The sequence below is a fragment of the Balaenoptera physalus genome, assembly GCF_965194825.1.
Source record: "Balaenoptera physalus genome assembly, chromosome: 8".
NCBI lineage: Eukaryota > Metazoa > Chordata > Mammalia > Artiodactyla > Balaenopteridae > Balaenoptera > Balaenoptera physalus.
Genome location: NC_138887.1, coordinates 6943763 through 6965221, shown reverse-complemented (window position 1 = coordinate 6965221; position 21459 = coordinate 6943763). Strand labels below are relative to the sequence as shown.

Sequence of the window (21459 nt, the reverse complement as noted above, 5' to 3'; positions counted from 1 at the left end):
ACACTTAGGTTGCTTCCATGTCCTGGCTATTGTAAATAGAGCTGCAATGAACATTGTGGTACATGACTCTTTTTGAATTATGGTTTTCTCAGGGTATATGCCCAGTAGTGGGATTGCTGGGTCGTATGGTAGTTCTATGGAAACACAAAAGAACATGAATAGCCAAAGAAATCTTGAGAAAGAAAAATGGAGCTGGAGGAATCAGACTCCCGGACTTCAGACTACACTACAAAGCTACAGTAATAGGTCCTTTTTAAAAGCTTTTCATTGGAAATAATTTCAAATGATTTCAATGAGCACTCATACCTTTCACTCAGAATCACCTGTTAACATTCTGTTCTTTTTACTTTACTATTTGCCTTCTTCCTATCCATATGCACGTTCCAGTGTTTTCTTCTTGCTCGGTACTCAATTTACTGCGTATTCACTACATATTTACTGAGTACCAAGCCCTGTAGAAAGCACTGTGGTGGAGAGAAAGTGAATGAGACAGAACTCAGCTAGCAAGGGCAGACCAGGATCAGGCCCACCTGATCATTTTTAGTCGAATGCAGGAATAATCTGGTCCTTACATATTGAACAAATCTTAGGAATTATGGGGTACCTTCTTCCTAGGCAACCTCAGTGTTTTCATCATTAATGGCCCCACTCAGTTTCCCATGAAGAAACTCATCATCCTGCAGATCCAACTGGGCACAAAAGTTGCCCACAACTATGCCCATGATCCTGAGATCAATATTTTCCAACTTCCAGAAATATTATGTCTTCTTGGTGGACATACTTTCAAGTCAATGGGCCCCCAGCCCCTGGGATTGTGCCTGGCACAAAATACTTGGAGAGTGAATAAATCTTGAAACTCAGTTTGAATAATCATATATTAAGCCCATAGAGAGCACTTGCTGTATGCAGGTGCTGACATTTACTTCTCTCAGGGGCCCTTGGGAGAGTCTGTACTAGTATCCTCCTTTCACAGAGGTGGGCATTAAGATGTGAAGAGGTCAATCACTTGCCAAGGTCCACCCAGCCAGTGGTTAAAACCGAATCTCACTCAGCAGGTGCTTGACCATCAGACCTGCCTGCCTCTTCAGGCAATCCATCCTTTCCGCATGCTCAGGTTAAGTTGATATCTCTTTGAACAAACCTTTATGAGCCTGTTTTCTCCTCCAAGATTCAAGTTTAAGGTATTCAGATATCTTGCATCATCAGTTAGAAAACACCGTGAGTCACTGCAGATTCAGTAAGTTGGGTAGATAGAACCCAGCTATAATTATAAAAACTCCTGGATATGAGGGGAAGCACAGCAAATTTCCTTGACAGTCAGGTTTCTGTGACCTAGGCTGTCTGACTGCATTTAAAAAGTCAAGTCTTCTAAAATCTTCTTCAAGATATACCCCAAACTGGAGAAGTTAAGGGAAGAGACGGAAAGGAAACCCACCCTCTTGATGGTTGCCTTTATTGTGAATATCACCGGCCCTCAGGGCTCACAACACAGACCTTTCTGAAGCCAGGAGCTGCGGACATTGGATGAGCCAGCCCTCTCTGTAAACCCACATCAGCTGTCACAAGGATCCCGTGTGTGGAAAGTGAACGCAGATCTTCCACAGCTGGACAAAACTTCCCAACTTCCCCCCGGCAGGTGGGTGCTAAGAAATTACTCAATAAAGATTAAAAAAAAAAAAAAAAAAAAACCACAACGAGATTTCAATTCACACCTGTTAGGATGGCTATTATCAAAAAGACAAGAAATAACAGGTGTTGGTGAGTATGTGGAGAAAAGGGAACCCTGGAACACTGTTGGTGGGAATATAAATTTGTACAGTCATTATGGAAAACAGTATGTGGGTTCCTCAAAAAAATGCAAAATAGAACTATTATATGATCCAGCAATCCTATTTCCTTATATATACCTAAAAAGTAAATAAAATCAGTATCTCAAAGTGAAAAAAATAAAAAAGGACCAAAAACCACTCAGGCAGACTGTGTAACTTGAGGTCAGAATGTTCTTGATCTTCTGGATGTTCCTGCCTTACTCAATCATGCAGTTGAGTCATAAGAGGAAAATATGTGGGGAAAAAGCCTTCTGGCATCTCTAACTCACACCGGCATTCTCAGTGGCCTGGCCAGTTCCTACAAAGCAGTGAGTCTCAGAGAGACTGCAGAGCAGTTTTGGGACCTGGGCATCAAGAATTTGGGAAGGAGTTGCCCGGGGGACAAAGTACTTCTGCTCAGTAAGAAGTGCAGACTGGTGCGGAGCTTTTTTTCCAGGCCAGATTGTCACAGCTGAAGAGAGAGCCGGGGGCCCATTCAGGGAGCCAGGCCAGTGAGGAGGAGACCAGTGGATTCTGATGGAGGCTGGCAGCCCCACCGCATTTCACTGCTATGAGTCACTTAGACAATACAAAGAACAATGTGATTTGTAGGTGGTTATTGATAGCTCCAGGCATCCAGTCCTTCTAGTTTATAAAGATACAAATCTTAATGATTAATGGTTAAGATGAAAAAATAAATGCCCTCAAGTTAGGAAATTCAAACAGATTGTTTCCTCAGATCACACCACACAAAAGAGGGTCTGTTCTGTGAAGTCCAGCCTGTTCGGCCTGTTCCAATGCCAAGTACATTCCCGGTTCTACCCCACTCAAGGCCAGCTAAACTCTCACTGCAGAAACTTGAGTTCGCCAGGCATAGACACACCTGGGAGCCCGGTGAGAGAGGCCCGGCCCTGACAGCACTGGCTTTTGTGAATATACTTCAATAAGTGTCTCATGCGACGGTAGGTCCAGAAAGAATTGTGTTTTTTCATGGTACAAAATGAAGATTAGCGATTACACTGCTGCTGAAAATCTCCCTCATCCTAATCAAGAACAGTATGTCAAAAAGGCAAAGACACAGCCATTGCAAACCTCCATCATCATTTGAGTGAAGCTATTTTCTAAGCTTCAGAAAATTAGTCTAAATGACTATAGGTTATGATTATAGTAGGATTCACAACAGTCTGTGCTGTGTGCATAAAAGACTACCAACCAGTTTATACATTTTAATTGAAGTTCCCTCTGGCTGTAAGAGTTATTAAGTCTATAAACAAGGTAAGTGTGCTTACAGGAATCAGATCATGAATCCCTTTTAAGGAATGAGTCCCTTAAAAGTATCAACACTGTTATGGGACTTTTGAACTGACAATCTCTCCTTGTCCTTAACTCAGTGGGAATGTTTTGGATATTGTATCTTAAGACATAGCACTGGCTTTTAACTTGAGATATATTCTTATTTTTAAGAATTATATCAATTCCTTTTTTATTAAGAGTATGGTTTAAAAGTTAGGAATGGATATTAAATTTTATCAAATACCGTCATGGAGAAAATCAAATGACAGTTTCCTCCATTTTTTGGTGAAGGTTATTAATATATTTTCTGATATTAAAACATTTCTGTTCCTGGTTTAAAACTCATACGATCACGACATATTACTCTTTTCTGATGCTAGATTCTATCTGCCAATGTCTTTAGATTTTTTGGTATCAAAATCAGTAAGACTCTCTTGTGATTGTTTTGTTTTGTCTTTCTAAATTTCAGATACTTTTGTCCATTTTTGATAATATATTGCTTTATCTCATAAAAACACATGTGGAAGCTTTTTCTGTCTCTCTGTTCTGGAACAATTTACAGAGCATTTTTAACTTCTATGTTTCTTAATAATTTGGTATATTTCACCTGTGAAACCATCTGGGTGGAGGTGCCTCTGGAGGGATAGAACTCCGAATGCTATTTAAGACTTCTATCACTAAAATCAGTTTGGTGCATAAGCAGTCTTGATGGCTGTTCTCTCTTTCCAAATGTCTTATAATTCATTTAATTTCCTTAAAGGTTTTTCCCTTTCTCATTTTTATTTTGTATACTACTATACTCACTTTTCCATCATATTGATATATATATTAGCTAATAATTTATCTACTTAATTGTTAAAAGAATCATCTCGGATTAATTCATTTTTGCTGTTGATATAATTAAATTATGCTTTCAGTTTAAAAAAATTTTTATCTTATATTGGAGTAGAGTTGATTTACAATGCTGTGTTAGTTTCAGGTGAACAGCAAAGTGACTCAGTTATACATATACATGTATCTATTCTTTTTCAAATTATTTTCCCATTTAGGTTATTACAGAATATTGAGCAGAGTTCCCTGTGATATACAGTAAGCCCCTGTTGTTTATCTATTTTAAATATAGCAGTGTGTACCTGTCAATCCCAAACTCCCAATCTATCCCTCTCCCCCACCCTTCTCCCCAGTAACCACGAGTTCATTCTCTAAGTCTGTGAGTCTGTTTCTGTTTTGTAAATAAGTTCATTTGTATCATTTTTTTAGATTCACCATATAAGCAATATCATATGATATTTGTCTTTCTCTGTCTGACTTACTTCACTTAGTATGATAATCTCCATGTCCATCCATGTTGCTGTAAATGGCATTATTTCGTTCTTTTTAATGGCTGAGTAGTATTCCATTGTATATATGTACCACATCGTCCTTATCCAGTCATCTGTCGATGCACATTTAGGTTGCTTCCATGTCCTGGCTATTGTAAATAGTGCTGCAATGAACATTGGGGTGCATGTATACTTTCAAACCAAGTTTTTCTCCAGATATATGCCCAGGAGTGGGATTGCTAGCTCTACATGGTAGCTCTACTTTTAGTTTTTTAAGGAACCTCCATACTGTTCTCCATAGTGGCTACACCAATTTACATTCCCAGCAACAGTGTAGGAGGGTTCCCTTTTCTCCACACCCTCTCCAGCATTTATTGTTTGTAGATTTTTTGATAATGGCCCTTCTGACAGTTGAGGTAATACCTCATTGTAGTTTTGGTTTGCATTTCTCTAATAATTAGTGATGTTGAACATCTTTTCATGTGCCTCTTGGCCATCTGTATGTCTCCTTTGGAGGAATGTCTATTTAGGTCTTCTGCCCATTTTTTGATTGGGTTGTTTGGGTTTTTCTGATATTGAGCTGTATGAGCTGTTTGTAACTTTGGAAATTAATCCCTTGTCTCTTGCATTGTTTGCAAATATTTTCTCCCCTTTCATAGGTTGTCTGTTTATTTTGTTTATGGTTTCCTTTGCTGTGCAAAAGCTTTTGAGTTTAATTAGGTTCCATTTGTTTATTTTTGTTTTTATTTCCGTTACTCTGGGAGATGGCAACTGTATGCCAGTAAAGTGGACAATGTGGAAGAAATGGACAAATTCTTACAAAGGCATAATCTCCCAAGACTGAAGCAGGAAGAAACAGAAAATATGAACAGGCCAGTCACAAGTACTGGAATTGAAAGTGTGATTAAAAAACTCCCAACAAACAAAAGTCCAGGACCAGATGGCTTCACAGGTGAATTCTATCAAACATTTAGAGAAGAGTTAACACCTATTTTTCTGAAACTATTCCAAAAATTTGCAGGGGAAGGAATACTCCCAAACTCATTCTATGAGGCTGCCATCACCCTGATACCAAAATCAGACAAAGATACCACAAAAAAAGAAAATTACAGGCCAATATGATGAACACAGACGCAAAAATCCTCAACAAAATACTAGCAATTCGAATCCAACAACACATTAAAAGGATCATACACTGTGATCAAGTGGGATTTATCCCAGGATGCAAGGATTTTTCAACATCCGCAAATCAATCAGTGTGATACACCACATCAACAAATTGAAGAATAAAAACCATATGATCATCTCAATAGATGCAGAAAAAGCTTTTGACAAAATTCAACACACATTTATGATAAAAACTCTCCAGAAAGTGGGCATAAAGGGAATCTACCTCAACATAATAAAGGCCATATTTGACAAACCTCCAGCTAACATCATACCCAATGGTGAAAAGCTGAAAGAATTTCCTCTAAGATCAGGAAAAAGACAAGGATGTCCACTCTCACCACTTTTATTCAACACAGTTTTGGAAGTCGTAGCCATGGAAATCAGAGAAGAAAAAAGAAATAAAAGGAATCCAAATTGGAAAAGAAGAAGTAAAACCGTCACTGTTTGCAGATGACATGATACCACACACAGAAAATCCTAAAAATGCTAGCAGAAAACTACTAGAGCTCATCAATGAATTCAGTAACACGGCAGGATACAAAATTAATACACAAAAATCTGTTGCATTCCTATACACTGACAATGAAATATCAAAAAGAGAAATTAAGGAAATAATCCCATTTACTATCACATCACAAAGAATAAAATACCTAGGAATAATCCTATCTAAGGAGGCAAAAGACCTGTACTCTGAAAACTATAAGATGCTGATGAAAGAAATCAAAGACAACACAAACAGATGAAAGGATATACCATGTTCTTGGATAGGCAGAATCAATGTTGTCAACATGAGTATACTACCCAAGGCAATCTACAAATTCAATGCAATTCCTATCAAATTACCAATGGCATTTTTCACAGAACTAGAACAAAAAAAGCTTAAAATTTGTGTGAGACACAAAAGACTCTGAATAACCAAAGCAATCTTGAGAAAGAAAAACGGAACTGGAGGAATCAGGCTCCCTGACTTCAGACTATACTACAAAGCTACAGTCATCAAAACTGGTATGGTATTGGCACAAAAAACAGACATATAGATCAATGGAACAGGATAGAAAGGCCAGAGATGAACCCACGCACCTATGGTCAATTAATCTATGACAAAGGAGGCAAGACTATACAATGGAGGAAAGACAGTATCTTCAATAAATGGTGCTGGGAAAACTGGACAGCTACATGTAAAGAAATGAAATTACAACCCTCTTGAACACCACACACAAAAATATGCTTTCAGTTTTACACAGCCTTCCCTCTGCTTTGCTCAGGTTGAGTGTGTGTTCATGTGCATCTGTATATTTTTCCTGCCTATTTTAGTTGAGTACATACCTAGTTTACTTTCATTAGTTGTTACTCCATAACATAACCATAGATTTTCCTCTAAACACCATTTATCAGCATACACATTGTCTTTTGTTTTAATCCTATAATCGAGGAATAATAATATTAACCTTATAGTATGAAGATAAATGCATAATAGTCACCCTTCTTGTAAATTAAAAAATTATTTTTCATTATCTTACAAAGTACTAAGTGGTACCCTATCTTTTTTCTTTATGTATATTTTTTTCTTTTAATTCCTTTTACACATTTGGTCATTAGATTTCCCATTCTACAAAAATTATGTTTCTCCTATGATTTGCCCAATTTTCTACTGATTGCACATTTAAACAGTTTTTAATGATTTAAATAATAATTAATAAAAACACTTCTAAATAATTTAAATAAATTTTAATCACTTGGAAGTAACTTGAGTTTTGGGGGAAGGGAAGGTTATCTGGATGTCAGTAGATACCAGTAACTTTATTTTTAAGTCCAGTAACTTTATTAGGATTTTTGTTTGTTTCTTTGTTTTTTGTTTGTCTTTTTTTCTGGGAGAAGGAAGGATTTATTATTACTTGCAGCAAGTAAGGAGAACACCAGGGATCTTTCCCAAAGCAGTGTCTCTCCAACAGCAAAAGTGGTGAAGTTTTTTTTGTTTGTTTTTTAATAAATTTATTTATTTATTTATTTTTGGCTGTGTTGGGTCTTTGTTTCTGTGCAAGGGCTTTCTCTAGTTGTGGCAAGCGAGGGCCACTCTTCATCATGGTGCGCAGGCCTCTCACTATCACGGCCTCTCTTGTTGTGGAGCACAGGCTCCAGACGCGCAGGCTCAGTAGTTGTGGCTCACGGGCCTAGCTGCTCCGTGGCATGTGGGATCCTCCCAGACCAGGGCTCGAACCCGTGTCCCCTGCATTGGCAGGCAGATTCTCAACCACTGCGCCACCAGGGAAGCCCAAAAGTGGTGAAGTTTTAAGCTAAGGTACATGCATATTCATGAAGGGGCTTGAGCAGAGGAGAATCAGCATAGAATTGGGGCAAATGTCAACAGAGTCCAAGCTTTAGTTGATCAAAGAAGGAGTGTCAACATCATTCCATCCTCCACCTGGGTGGGTCCTTAGTTCCTGCAGAACTTAATCCTTTGACCAACAAGACAAATTCAGGATTCAGTCCAGAGAATAGTTACACTGCCTGGGTGAAGCGCTGCTGCTGTCCAGCGCCTGGCCCGCTGCCCTGGGCTCGGCAGCCGGGTCTGCGGGCAGCCCACTACCTTCCTGGAGACACTACAGTGAGGTGGTGGCTGACCATGAAGATGACCCCAACTTCTTCAAGATGGTGGAGGGCTTCTTCCACCGCAGGGCCAGCATCACGGAGGACAAGCTGGTGGAGGACCTCAGGATCCAGGAGAGTGAGGGTGCGTGGCATCCTGAGAATCACAAGCCCTGCAACCATGTGCTGAGCCTGTCCTTCCCCATCCCGTGCGACCACAGCTCCTGGGAAGTCATCGAAGGCTACTGGGCCCAGTACAACATGGATTTGTTCTGTTTTTAATAGATTTGAATCCATTTCTTCCCTTGGATACAATGCCTTTTAAAACATATAGATTTATATCTCTATTTCAGGAATGTTTTCTTAAATTATACCTTTAAATATTTTTTTCTGTTTAAATTTGATGGGCTTTTTTTGGGGGGTAGAGGGAGATACTAACTATACATATCCTTTCTTTTTCTTTGTCTTATGCATATTCTTCTTTGTCTGACTTCCATGTGTAACATTTTCCCGAAAATCAATTTTAACACTTTCAAAAAATCTAATTTTGCTGATTAGTCTCAAGCCTGTCATGTATATTCTTCACTCTCTTTTCTGTGAATCTCTCTCTCTCTCCCTCTCTCTCGCTTCATCTGTATTTCTGGTATCTTTTCATCCCTTTTTTTTCTTTTCCTTTTCTTCTCCATTTCTTTCCTCACCACTGTTAATTTATTCTCTGTCTTTTTATTTCATTTTTTAGCTCTCTCATCCAGGCTTTGCAGTCTTATTTCAAAGAGCTCACTTTTTCATGAGTTCATTTGTGTGTGGAGAACATCTTAGTTACAGTTTGACCTGCCTGTGGCAACCGTTTTCAAAGGTCTGATCTTCATCTCCTTCTCTTTGGGTCATTTTTAATTACTGCTTTTCCCTGTGGTATGTTTGCACAGATCCAATAGTGACTGGTGCTGACTGTGACTGCTCACGTCTACATAACGGACTTCCTCTTTGCGTGAGGGGAGCCCTGCCCCAGCGACTGTTCATTAGGGCCGGGCAGGGGCTGCGGATGAGCCTGAGTCGGAGGCTCCTCCGCTTCTCATCTTTGCCAAGGAGCACTGTCACTGCCACTCAGCCACGTGACCATGACTGCTCTGAGATGCAGGCCATCTCTCTGGATCTCTGGGAATCCACCACTAGAACGCACTTTTCACCGGAGCGCTGAATTCACCTTCCTTTTTCACTGTGCATCTAGCCCCAGTGTGGATCTGTGTGGCTCCAGGTCTGCGAGCCACCAACAGATCCTACTGTATTCAGGCAGTGGTGAAACAAACATAACAGGATATGATTCACAGTCCAAAGAGGAAGACATGCATATAAATAAAGAATTATAGCAATTTTTATATTTTTGGCACATTCCCTTTATTGGATATGTGATTTGCGAATATTTTTCCCATTCTGTGGCTGTCCTTTCATTCTCTTAATTCACTGAGGGGGACGTGGAAAATACCCAGTGCCTGTTGATTCCCTCCTGTCCCTTTGTATGCACAGAATAGGTTACAGGTTAACAACTCTTTCCATGCACCTTTTTTTAACTTAATCCTCATAAAAACCAGAAGCACTCCTAATTAAATTATACCCATGGAGTCTGTGGCTCAGATAAATGAGATGATCCAACAGAACCTGCCTTGCTGGAGAAATAACAGGCGGGGTCCCCACCCAGCCTCCCACCTCCACATCCACTCCCAGCACCCGTGTCCATCCCACCAGGGGCTTCTATGAAGGCCTCTCACCTTTCTACACGTGAGTTCATTGGGAAAGCACTTTTGGGCGTACAATCTCATCTATTCTCACCAAGGTGTCCATCGGCAGATGAATGGATAAAGAAGATGTGGCACATATATACAATGGAATATTACTCAGCCATAAAAAGAAACAAAACTGAGTTATTTGTAGTGAGGTGGATGGACCTAGAGTCTGTCATACAGAGTGAAGTAAGTCAGAAAGAGAAAAACAAATACTATATGTTAACACATATATATGGAATCTAAAAAAAAAAAAGGTTCTGATGAACCTAGGGGCAGGACAGGAATAAAGATGCACATGTAGAGAATGGACTTGAGGACACGAGGAGGGGGAAGGGTAAGCTGGGACGAAGTGAGAGAGGGGCATGGACATATATACACTACCAAATGCAAAATAGATAGCTAGTGGGAAGCAGCCACATAGCACAGGGAGATCAGCTTGGTGCTTTGTATCCACCTAGAGGGGTGGGATAGGGAGGGTGGGAGGGAGACGCAAGAGGGCGGAGATATGGGGACATATGTATACGTATAGCTGATTCACTTTGTTATACAGCAGAAAGTAACACACCACTGTAAAGCAATTATACTCCAAAAAAGATGTTAAAAAAATTTTTTTTAATGAAAGCTGGATGTTTTAAAATTTACATGGCAAAGGATCAAGGTTTTCTGTGTGTTTTGTTTCCTCATTAATTAGTGCAAGGTCAACAATGGCCTCTGACAACTGAACCCAGACAAGCTGTCTCTGCTGGCACACCCTGGCTCCCCGCAGAGTGAACAGCATGGCTCAGCCTGGGGAAAACGGCGGGACAGGCTCTAGCCAGACTAACCAAGAGAAATACCATTCATGCTACAGGTGGAAGAGAAAGTTTTCCAGTTGCCACGTTTTAAAAAGTAAAGATAAACAGGTGAAATTTATTTTATAATATATGTTCTTTATTATATCTAAAACACTGTCACTTCAACATATGTTCAAGTGTAAAAGTTATGAATGAGATATTTTACACTCTTAACCTTCATACTAAGTGTCCGGCATCCAGTGAGTATCTTACACTTTGACACATCTTCACTTGGACTAACCACACTTCCAGTGTCAAGAGCCTCCTGTGGCTAGTGGCTACCTCACTGGACAGCTCGTCAGCAGAGTTCCCTGCGTGCACAGTGAAAAGGGCCCCTTACCTGCCTCTACCTGACCTGAGGGATGCCATGAAGACTTCTCGATTACTGTCATTATTACAACGATCATTTACGGAACGTGCACCACGTGCCAAGGACTTGTGTGTGTGTCTGTGTATACATACACACGCACACGCTCAGACCCGAACAGAACCTGGTGTATCATGGTCCCGCCTTATGAAGGCTCGGAGAAGGTCAAGGGACCTCCCCAAAGGCACGTGGACTAGGAGGGGCCGGGTCAGCTGACTCCAGAGCCTTCGCACTTCCCCACCCACACACTCACACGTATTGCTCTCGGTCTGTGTGCCCTACTCCAGCAGTAGAAAGCCACTCGTTTTCGTTGTGAGGACACCTCACTCTTCCCGCACCTGGGAGGCAGCTCTAGCTTACGTCCCAGCTCAAGTCCCTGTGGCTGTTTCTATGGGGGTCACTTTAACAACCCTCAGGGCAGGCACCCACAGAAGTGGAGTCAGAAGGGAAGGCTGTAGCGCAGGCGGAGCCAAGGTCTTCCCTTGGACAGCATCACAGTGCGTGGCCCCTGTTTGGTTGCCTTGAACACCTGCCATATCTGATTCCATGACACCCTGTGACTGAGGTCCATAAACCCTTGACATAACCCTTTGTGGAATCAGTCAGTCACCTCCTCAGCAAGAGTAACGAGGTGGCCGGAGGCCACATAGCAGGTGAGGCCCACCCCAACTATAGCGAGCTGCGAGGCTGAAGAGAGAGGGCTACCAGATGGGCTCCCGAGGAAGGAAGGGCTCGCTGTGATACCTGCACGACCTGGAGAGCAAAATCCCGATCATGCCACAGAATTGGAAACAGAGGTGAGTCAGGCTGAGCACCAGGAAGACCAGCTGAGGGAGGCAACACAAACAAACCAGATAAACAAAAATACTGGTAAATTGTTCCTTAAGGTCTAAACTCCACAGGCCCTTGGGGCTGTTTGAATGCATCCAGCACGGAAACCCCACCCGGTGCCCAGCGTGATGGACTCAAATGAGTTCGACGTGCGCCCTGCACTCCTCGAAACCCGGGAGTGTGAATATCACTCTCCCGCCTATCAGGTCTCCTAACCTCCATGCCAGCCCCTCCCAGTGCTTCCTCAAGATGCTCAAAAGAATGTTTTCATGTATTTGTGAAATCTACGAATTATGAAATATATATTATCAGTTTCCTTGGACAAGTAAAAACCCTTTAAAAGCTCCTGTATAAGGAATTTCCTTCAAGTCTGTTTATGGTTATCTCGCCATTGACGAGCTACCCATTCGTCCATGCCTTCATTCGTCCATGCCTTCACTTACTCATGCCTTCACTCATGCAGAAGCACAAGAGGAAGAAGAGGATGCTCAGCTCCTGTGGACCCTCTGAGTTGACACTTTTAAGCTAAAAAGGTCCTCTTTTGGGGGATTCCTCCTTCCCTCCCTCTGGGCAGTAGTGCTGGCACATACTAACATTCATTTCAAAGCAAAGAAAGAGTGAGCATGCAGTGAGTGCCAACTGCGTATCAGGCACTACGGCCCTGTGACTGGAAGAAGAATGGCAATCACTGCTTCACAGAAGACTGACGTGAGGCAGCGTGTGTGGAAAGCACGCTGTGAACCACAGCCACACAGTGAGCACTAATCTCACACCCCACCTTCCTGCCTCCACGCCCCCAGCCCATCACAAAGTGCTCTGTGGCTCTCGGATGGTCACGCGCCCAAACTCATAGTAGGTCATGAACTTTTGAGGGGCCTTTTTTTTTTAAATTACAGATGTGTGGGTTTTTTAAATTAATTAATTTATTTGTTTTTGGCTGAGCTGGGTCTTTGTTGCTGCGCGCAGGCTTTCTCTAGCTGCGGTGAGTGGGGGCTACTCTTCATTGCGGTGCGTGGGCTTCTCATTGCGGTGGCTTCTCTTGTTGCAGAGCACGGGCTCTAGGCACGTGGGCTCAGTAGTTGTGGCACGTGGGCTCAATAGTTGTGGCACACGGGCTTAGTTGCTCTGCGGCATGTGGGATCCTCCCGGACCAGGGCTCGAACCCGCGTCCCCTGCATTGGCAGGCGGATTCTTAACCACTGTGCCACCAGGGAAGCCCACCAGGAGGAGCCTTACACATTCTTTTCCGTCTTCTTTTGGAGTCATGTGCACTGTGCCCCGTGGGCCCACTATCAGAAGCTGCATATGCCATCAGAGAAAAGTTCATTGTGGGTGGTGAATGTGAGGTACTGGAGAGCACCGCTGTGTGCCAAGCCACGCTGGAGTCTGGGACAGAAGGAAAAACCAGTAGCACTGACCCTGTCTTTGTTTAAAATTGTGATGTTTTGTCCATCACGAATTTTTTGGCATGAATTTTGATTTTTTATTTTGCGCTAGAATATTACTTATCTTGAGGACAGTTTGTGGTACCCGAGGGGAGTGCAGCACCTGGGAGCAGCCCGTTCTCCCGCCCTTCCCTTCCCTTTGTGCTCACACACAGGCACAGCCCTGAGGCTCCAGTCACAACCCCAACATGGACTGTGTCATTCAACTGTCTCTAGAGTCTAAAACCTCACAGCATTTCCTCGCTTCACTCCCGAGGCAAAGCATGCTTGACCTGGAGTGTCAGCTGGTCTGAGATCTTCATAGCACAAAAGTGAAATATAGGCCAAAGGCAGCAAAGTTCCTGAGGAAAAGTTCAGAATGATTTCTGGTACTTTCCATCGCTCAAGGAAACTACAGGAATACATTCCATCTTACCAAGACCCACTGCGTTAAAGGCGTATGCGCCTTCACCACCCCGCCCCCCACCCAGCTCATATGTTGAAGCCCTAACCCTCAGTGTGGCTGTTTTTGGAGATGGGCCCTCTCAGGAAGTAACTAAGGTTAAATGAGTTCATAAGGGTGAGGTCCCAACGATGGAATTAGGGTTCTTATACAAAGAGGAAGAGATACCAGACACACCAGAGATCCCCCTCGCCACCACGTGAGGACACAGTAAGGCGGCTGTCTGCAAGCCGGGAAGGGAGCGCTCACCAGCACCCGACCACGCCATCACCTGCATCTCAGGCTTCCAGCCTCCAGAACTGTGGAAGTGTTCGCAGTTTAAGTCCCCCAGAGTACGGTATTTCATTATGGCAGCCTGAGTGAAGATCCAGCTGCGGATAAGGCACGAGGCCTGGATGGAGGAGGGTGCCCAGCCCTGGGTGAACCCAAGCTCCTGTGTTCCATGAGTGGGCCAAGTGCCCAGTGAACTCGCCTCTGGAAGCAGGAGGTGGTACAGTGGGGCTGAGTCACTGCAGAGGATGGTGACTGACTCCAGCAGGGAGGAGACGGTGAGATCCCCAGTGGGGAGCATCTCAGCGCTCAGGGACACGCTTGAGAAGAGCTGGGTTGGAGGGTTGTAGAGGGTAAGGTGCATGGACACAGCCTTGGTGCTGCGGTCAATCCAACCACTGGCCCTGGGGCCGGTTAGGGCTGCACGTGCAGCAGGCCTGCCAAGTGGTGCAAGTCATAGGGACCCTAGCAGCACCCCGTCCCAGGCTCCACACCCAGACGCCGGATGCAACTCCTGGGCTCACAGAGCTGGACAGATGGCCCTTCTGCGTCTTCCGACCCCTTCAACAGTTCATTGTCCCTCTCTCCTTGCCCGAGACCCCCAGGCAGAGGGAATCTTTCAGAGAGGGGGGCTTCCATTTCCCATAGGTACAACTCGGGGAGAAATACCCCATCTTTAACCACAAGGATTCTAGAATATTCATTTTTCTTTTTTGGCAATGGACTCCATCATTGGAAAGAAGCTACCGTTTACCAATCCGTACTTACTAACAATTAAATCATTTCTTTGTTGTTGTTGTTGTTGTTATTAGTACTACTCAGAGGCAGGCATTACTGTAACTGCCACAGAGCTCCCTGTCAGTCTCAGACAATCTGTCACCACCGGTGTTAGCACAATACCAGGGAGGTGGTGGCAGGGACAGTGCGACTGGTGGGACAGGCCAGGCTGGCCGACTGCAGTCTGTGACTGCAACGTGGGTGGCTTGAGCCTCTGTTCCTCATCTGCACGATGCAGTAGGTTAGCCCTACTTCATAGAGGTGTTTAAGGACCAGATGAGGCCGTATAAACACCATGCTTAGCACAGAACAAGTGTCCTTTAGGTTCTATAACCTCCAGACCTTCTAGCAATCTGGAAGGAAGTTTTGGCTTGTGCTTTCTCATGCACTTGGAGACTGCAGGGCTGAGTTTGCCTTCTACTTCTGTCACGGCCTAACCGCATGGCCCCAGGGAAGTGACTCTGTCATTGCACAGTAATAACCACCTTGTTCTGGCCCTGGGAAGCTGCTCTCAGTGCAGACCTGCTGCATCCAGGCAGCCGTACTACAGTGGACAAGTGTGGACGAAGCTGACCCTCTAAATCACACTGACCTTGTGCTGCCCAGGCCGAGCTCTCCTCCTGGGAGCCCCTGGGGCCACCTGGGGCCACTCTTTGGATCTCTGGGTCTATCACAGAGGGGGTTTCAGGGCCTCCATCTTTGGGGCCACATGTAGGGAAAGAGTCTTCCACAAGCTCTGAAAATGGGCTGGGAAGATGAGGAAGAAACCACCAATCAGAAGAATCAGATGCACATTTCAAAGTCGGCCTTGCATCTGGGGGTTTCCAAGCCTGGCTGCACATGGGCACATACGCTGTCCTGACACAGGGCGCTCTGCTCCCTCAACGCCCCCTTGTGGTCCCTGGGCTCTAGCTTGAGCAGTAGAAGGCTGCACCTAAGTCCTCCAGTCTGGCCTTGGCCATCAGATTGATTTCCATTACAGGATGAGGCAGGTAAGCGCCCATCTTCACTCACACCCTCCCACTAGGAAAAGATACCTGATATTCTAGTTTTAGATACTTTCGATAGAATTATTCTGGTTTTGCACAGGATGCCAGGTTTCTAAAAGGCCACAGACGGGACTGAGTGAACTTGCAGCAGAGTGCCCGGAGAGGAAGAGGGCCCAGGAGGGGGCTGGCGGAGAAGGAAAGGAAGGTGGAGGCCCACACTCTCCAAGCCCCGGGGGTTGACATTGTCAAACCACAGCCAGACTCTCAGAGATGATTAAAATGGTCTTTTGGTTTCCTGCCTGAATGTCTCCTAGATGTTTCTAACTTAACCTATTTTTAGAAATAAAAAGAAAAGGGGAGCATCTTACCTCACATAAACTATCAGGAGGAACTTTTGGCTGTTTAATGACCAAATTGCCCACGCGGTAGCACTCTCCTCCAAGCGCTCTGGGCTGGAGGAAGAAGAACAATGAAGACGCCTGGACACATAGCACACCTGGAGCGCCGTGATCCAGCCGTGGGTGAGCGCTGGACCCCCTCAGGTCCCACATCAGAGGTCAGAGCTTCACTTTCGTCCTGAAAACGTTCTAAAGGTTTAGCCAGCATTCCAAGAAAGACAGCAGCTACCTCCCCAGGCCTTGTAGCAAATCAGAATGATCTATTTTTATTTTTCTAAAGTTTCTCCAGTGTCATCCCTGTAACTGCACAGAATACAACAAATGCAGAATTAGCAACACAGTGTTTGAGGAATTCAGGATGAAGAATTTAATTTTTTTTTAAAGGTGGAAAATAAGAAGTAAGCAAAGAATACGGTTATGACTCAAAATGCACATTCACTGGTAACCTTGCTTCAGAAGGGCAGGACAAGCCTTGCCTGGTGGCTTCCGGATGGTCCCATCTTAGCTTTTGCTCCTTCTCACTCCAGAGGTGTCCCTGTGCCTCTGTGTCACAGCACTTTGCTTACTGACCCAGCCTTCCATCCCCATGGGCCTACGAGCTCCTAGGGACCAGCCATGCCCCTGCGTCCAGCTCTGGCCTGGCAAACAAGGGGTCTGGAGAAGCTGGTGTGGCTAAAGGGGGTGTGAGAGGAGGGGGCAGAGGTGTGAGGGGCAGAGAAAAGAACAGGACACTCTGGGGACAGCCGCGGGCCTTACAACCTACAGATCGTTCAAGAACCTGCGCCGTGTTACGAGTCAGGTGTCTGTGGCTATTTCACCCCACTGTGACACCACCCCTGTGAAGGGCAGATGGACGCCCACCTGAGCACCCGGCATGCTGGCTGTGGAGAGGCCTCCCTGGTACAGGCCTTCCAGCATCGTGGTCGGGCGCCAGTCCCACCAGCCATCCACGCTTCTCGGGCCACCGAAGGGGTGCCTGGCACTTCTTAGAGCGAGAATAGAAACAAAGAATTATTTTTCTAACGTAAAGTTATGGCTATCCCTCACTTTTCACAAGTTCACTTTATGCCACCTCACTTTTAAGAAAGACGTACCTTCGTACCTGTGTTTGCTAACTGCAAGACATTCAAAGAGGAGTTTTACTTTCACAAGAAAAGGTGAAACACAAGAACGGCATTCAGGCTTGGTGCATAGCAGCCATTATGGGTGCAGTGCGCCCTCCAGGCAGGGAAAGGGGCACCTTTGAGCTGCTTCCTGGGAAACGTGCTCCACATCTCAGCATCAAGCTGCCATGGCTTTGAACCGTCTATGGTTTATCTCTATTTATTTTGTGCATCTGTTAGCAAGACTTGTCCTAAGGTAACTGCTTCTTCACTTCACACCATTTCAGCTTAACCAAAGTTTTCATAGGAACGTTCTGCTCTCAGGACAGCAGGGGACACCTGCACTCGGCAGGAATGAAACCAAAGCCATCTGCGTGGGGAGTGCCCCCTAGCGGCAGGTGAGGAGAGAGAATAGTGGAGAAAGCACTCGTTCACGTGCTCACTCATCCACTCCACAAACGCCACTGTGCAACAACCACGTGCAGGGCACTCTTCTGGGCACGGGAAACAACAACAAATAAAATACATCAGCAAAACAGATACTGTGTTAGTGATAAAGGTTAAGGAGAGAAAACTAAGCAAGCTAGACAGGCAGGAAGTCGGGGGGGGACAGGTGGAGATTTTTCTCTAAGTGGCCACGGAACACTTCAATACAAGGTGACGTTTCAGCAAAGCCCTGAGGGCAATGAGGGGTCAGCCACATGGACGGCTGCGCAAGGGCGTTCCAGGCGCAGGAGGAGGGGAGGCAAAGGCCTGGATGGGTACGTGCCTGGGAGGTTAAGGGACGGTGTGGGAGCCCGTGTGGCTGGTGCAGAGCATCCGTCAGGAGAGGAACAGAAGAGGGAGGCTGGGACCCCAGGCAGAGATGCCATCCTTCCTCTGTGTTACTGCCTCCTGGGCCTGGCACTTAGCCTTTCCCCAGACAAAAAAATCAGAACAACAGCAAACCCTTGCTTCCCAGGACGGCTGTGAGCGTTAGATGAAAAGGCACAGACCAAGTGCTGTACTGGCACACAGTAGGGAGCCAACAAATGTTAGTGTGTTTTCTTTCCATCAACTTATTACACTTGTTAGGTATCTGTTTCACTCGCCAACAAGGAACTGATTTAAGGGAGCAATGAAATCATTTCAAACTGTCAAAATTGATCACTGTTCGCTCACTCAGACAACGCAATAAAGCTACATGCATGGGCCAGAGCCACTCACAGCAGCATCAGGGGCAGGCATTTGACCCTGAGTTGCAGCCAAAGGGAAAGGAAAAAGTTAAATTTCCTCAGAGAGAAAAGAGTACTTCTCGTCTGGCTCTTAAAATCTTTCCTACATGCGGCTTCGCGCTAAGGGGCAGAGTAAAGTCAGAGGTGACGAACTCAGAACATCCCCACAGCAAACAGAGATGGGCCTGGTGCGGCTGCTTCACCCAGGCCTCTCTCCGTGAACAGGGGGACCAAAATACGTTTCCTTTTCCTTACAGAGGGGCTACCTCCCATCTCTTCCTGGCCTCGATCTTTCATTTATTTATACATTTTCAGAGTCTAATCTCTGCAGGCCCTTCACTGGGTGCTGGGTATCACTTCTCTATGCTGATTGCAACCTTGGTCAAACCATGTCAAACCGTAATTCAAAAAGAGTCACGTACCACAATGTTCACTGCAGCTCTATTTACAATAGCCAGGACATGGAAGCAACCTAAGTGTCCATCGACAGATGAATGGATAAAGAAGATATGGCACATATATACAATGGAATATTACTCAGCCATAAAAAGAAACGAAATTGAGTTATTTGTAGTGAGGTGGAGGGACCTAGAGTCTGTCATACAGAGTGAAGTAAGTCAGAAAGAGAAAAACAAATACCGTATGCTAACACATATATATGGAATCTAAGAAAAAAAAAAAAGGTCATGAAGAACCTAGGGAATAAAGACACAGACCTACTAGAGAATGGACTTGAGGGTACGGGGAGGGGGAAGGGTAAGCTGTGACAAAGTGAGAGAGTGGCATGGACATATATACACTACCAAACGTAAAATAGATAGCTAGTGGGAAGCAGCTGCATGGCACAGGGAGATCAGCTCGGTGCTTTGTGACCACCTAGAGGGGTGGGATAGGGAGGGTGGGAGGGAGATGCAAGAGGGAGGAGATATGGGGATATATGTGTATGTATAGCTGATTCACTTTGTTATAAAGCAGAAACTAACACACCACTGTAAAGCAATTATACTCCAATAAAGATGTTAAAAAAAAAACAAAAAAAAAAACGCAGGGTGAGCTGGGGACCTGCAGGAGCATTGGAGGCGGGGTCGAAAGTGAGGTGCTCAGGAAGAAGACAGCTGGGGGAGGGTGGGGAGGGGCTGATGAAGAGTGAAGGAAGCAGACACAGTCCTGTGAACATGCACAAATGCAGCCAGGGAAAGGCTAAGAAGGGAAGAAACAGAGAGGCAAGGAGAGTGGGAGCGAAGGAGGAGGGAGGGGAGAGGGGAGATGCTGGCCAGTTCTCTACACAGTCCTAATGAGCTGCTCTGGAGCGTCTGACAGCCCAACTGTACATTTATACATTATATGCTCCATATCCTGCATGAAAAAGTAGAGCGATACAGACCTTTAAAGTCTTTAAAGCCACGTTGCGTTTGCACCGCTTGGGGGAAATATTATCACTTTCTGACACGTGTTCCCTATTGGGGTGACATTAAAGAAAAGTAAAGAAAGACGTGAATGCGACCCAGACATAAACGTCCCACACCCAGACTGTACACATCTCACGCCTCCTTCTTGATGCACTCGGAGAGCAGGAAGTGAGCCAAACAATCCCAGGACGTTCCCACTCTGCATTAATTGGAGCAGTTACACAGGACAGGCCTCCAAAGCTAGCTAAACAGCGCAAAAGATCAAACCAGCCGTTATTTTCCACTTACGGCACGTGGGTAGAGTGACTATTTTGTGTATCAGTGCTTTATTTGGTGATTTTTGTTTTACTTGGAATTCCATGGAAAACTTACTGAGTTCATAAAGACTTTAAATAAAACTCAAATATGATGGAATCCAGTAACGTGATAATTTTTTGTTAAGACACAACAAATCAAGCAGGCCAACTGCCTCACCTTACAGATGAAGATACCAAGGTCCAGAGTCAAAGGACTTGCCCAAAGTCACCTGGTGACCGAACGAGAGCTAGAAACCCAGTTCCTGAATGCAACTTAATCCATTTCCCTGCTGTGCTGTCACTCTTCACCCTGGCATGCTAACAAATGCTAAGCTTTGGTAAGGAGTCGTGGGTGTGCCAGGATCTGACAGCGGAACATTCTGTTACAGTATATCCTATGATATCCTGCCCGGGGGACAGAGTGTCCAGAGATAGTGAGTTTTTGCATCCTTGTAGGAACCACTGATCTATGCAAACCAACCAGGCCAGCCTGTGAGCCAGTAACCCAAGCACATCAACTGCTCTTCACACGAGACATCACACAAATATTATCTCAGCTGTGATATTTCTGATTTATCAAGAGGCAAGAATTCATATAAGAAATATGTCAAGTAATGCTGACATGAAATGTGAGGTAAAAAATAAACTAGCAAAGCCAGAAATTTCTCAGGGGTGGAGTTCCATTTCCAGAGAGAACCACCCCAATGGTCACTTTATTTTGTACACAGCGCCACCTGCCGGCACAAACTGTGAGCCTGCACAGGTAGGAGAGCTGAAAAGTAGGTCGTGAATGGAAATAACTGCTGGTTTTGCAAATAGGGAGACAGAGAATACCGCTTCGTTTCACTTCTAGAATGTTTGCCAGTAAAAAGCTGGATTAATGAGTTATGGAGAGCCCAGACTCATGAACTGAGACACCCACGTCCTACTTGCTGGTGGGTCCTAAATCTACCTTCACGCTCCATTATCTGGGTAGGCATCAATTACCCTCTCTCCTGTGGAAGATAAAAATAAATATGTCTTTAAATAATTGATGATATTAAATAGGTTTTCCAGCCACTGACCCCCCCCAAAATAATTCAACAAAAATAATTTACATCATAATAAATTACTTAGCCAAAGGCA

General features: G+C 44.7%; 2 protein-coding genes across 27 annotated transcripts in view; both read right to left on the bottom strand.

Annotated features, from left to right (window-relative positions):
* The window catches only part of LOC309665353 (small ribosomal subunit protein uS3m), a 182265-nt gene that overhangs the window by 130493 nt on the left and 30313 nt on the right, over window positions 1-21459 (bottom strand). The window lies entirely within an intron of this gene.
* PKD1L1 (polycystin 1 like 1, transient receptor potential channel interacting) lies at window positions 10960-17512 on the bottom strand (the record flags this gene model as incomplete). The annotated part of the gene is given in 7 exon segments (XM_082472833.1): window positions 10960-11758; window positions 11762-11917; window positions 13997-14593; window positions 16283-16366; window positions 16817-16984; window positions 17174-17294; window positions 17403-17512. Coding segments are annotated over 7 exon segments (1395 nt in total), but the record flags the coding sequence as incomplete, so codon positions are not given.